Here is a 1,343-nt window from a genome sequence, read left to right as displayed (position 1 = left end):
GATCCTTCAGAAATCATTCTAATATGCTGATTTTGTGCTCAAGAAGCATTTCTTACTACGATCAATGTTGAAAACATCTGTGCTATATATTTTCGTAAAAACATGATACATTTTTTTCAAGTTCAAAAGAGCAGCATTTATTTGAAACAAAAAACTTTTTATATTATGTCTTTACTGTCACTTTTGATCAATCTAATGCATCTTTGCTGAATAAAAGTATTAATCTGGGTCAATATTACTGACCTCAAACTTCTGAACAGTAGTGTAACTGTATATAACTTCAAAAGGAATACATAAAACAACTCTCATATGCAATTCACATGCAAATCATCTTTACCCTTAAGGCTCTGGTCCCACTTGCTAATAGTGGAGGATTCAGCACTGAGGCCCTCAATGTACTTCAAATAAGCTTCTGAATGCAGAAGACGCTGAGGTTTTGGAGGTGGGGCAACAAAAATAGGCGGAGCTGGCTGCTGCTGGCCTGGTTGACCTTGACCTGGATATGGTGGTGGAGCTTGTCCTGGCCCATATCCACCCATCTGAGAGGACAAAGAAAGAGAAAAGTAAAGACAGAGATTCTGCTTTAGCATCACTACTGAAAGCTGCATGAATATGTGCTTCACCTGCATGCCATAATGGTTTCCAGTACCAGGACTTCCTGCCATGCCGTTCATTCCTGGGCCCATCACACCTGAGTAGGAAAGCAAAAATAGTTTAAATCTTGAGTTAAGTTTAAATCTTAACACCAATAAATAAGGCTGCAAATAATCTGCACTGATTGAATAAATAAATATTGTTTCTATGATTTACATTTTCCCGAAGCAAATGGTGTTTGTATAAAACAACGATTCAGTGCATTCAGTCCGTGGAAAAGTGGAGGTGACAAATCATGTGTAGAAATTAGATTAAGAAAGTGTGAGGTGAGACAGAGGAAAAAGAAAACATTAGCTTGTTAGTGGTGCTGTGTGAATATTCCCACCCTATGAATTACAAACAACTAAAATTAGACCATGCAGAAATACAGATAATATCTAGTGATAAAAAGCATTTCTTCATTCACTAAAACAATGTACAAACAAAAGACTGTTTCAAAACCAAATAAGCTGCCTTGCTATCCAGGCAGAACACTAGATTTTGAAACAAAGCCATGATTTCAAACCAAGAAAAAAAAAAACAGATTTCCTGTTTTTTCCAAATTTGGATTGGAGCTGGTCAGAAGATCTTCAGGTGTGGTTTCTGTTTGATCGGGGTGCTTCTTACCCAGATGGGGCATACCAGAGTACCCGGCCATGCCTGGCAGAAGGTAGTGCTGGGAAGGCAGCTGGGGCACCCCCATGGGATGA

General features: G+C 38.6%; 1 protein-coding gene across 2 annotated transcripts; it reads right to left on the bottom strand.

Annotated features, from left to right (window-relative positions):
• Positions 1-296: 296 nt before the first annotated feature.
• LOC107682923 (protein polybromo-1-like) lies at positions 297-1,333 on the bottom strand. 2 transcript variants are annotated; one of them, XM_016479038.1, is made up of 3 exons: positions 1,261-1,333; positions 624-682; positions 297-539 (listed from the first exon to the last, which is right to left on the bottom strand). In XM_016479038.1, exons 1-3 carry the CDS (start codon positions 1,289-1,291, stop codon positions 306-308), a joined length of 324 nt encoding a protein of 107 aa, XP_016334524.1. In that variant the 5' UTR covers positions 1,292-1,333; the 3' UTR covers positions 297-305. The 2 variants fall into 2 exon arrangements, with proteins under 2 accessions (XP_016334524.1, XP_016334523.1); XM_016479037.1 differs by having other exon boundaries at positions 624-691; positions 1,261-1,331.
• Positions 1,334-1,343: the final 10 nt, after the last annotated feature.

Source organism: Sinocyclocheilus anshuiensis, unplaced genomic scaffold, assembly GCF_001515605.1.
Source record: "Sinocyclocheilus anshuiensis isolate Anshui unplaced genomic scaffold, SAMN03320099.WGS_v1.1 C32719558, whole genome shotgun sequence".
NCBI lineage: Eukaryota > Metazoa > Chordata > Actinopteri > Cypriniformes > Cyprinidae > Sinocyclocheilus > Sinocyclocheilus anshuiensis.
The sequence above is the reverse complement of the archived record's forward strand: the minus strand, read 5'-3'. Positions and strand labels throughout refer to the sequence as shown.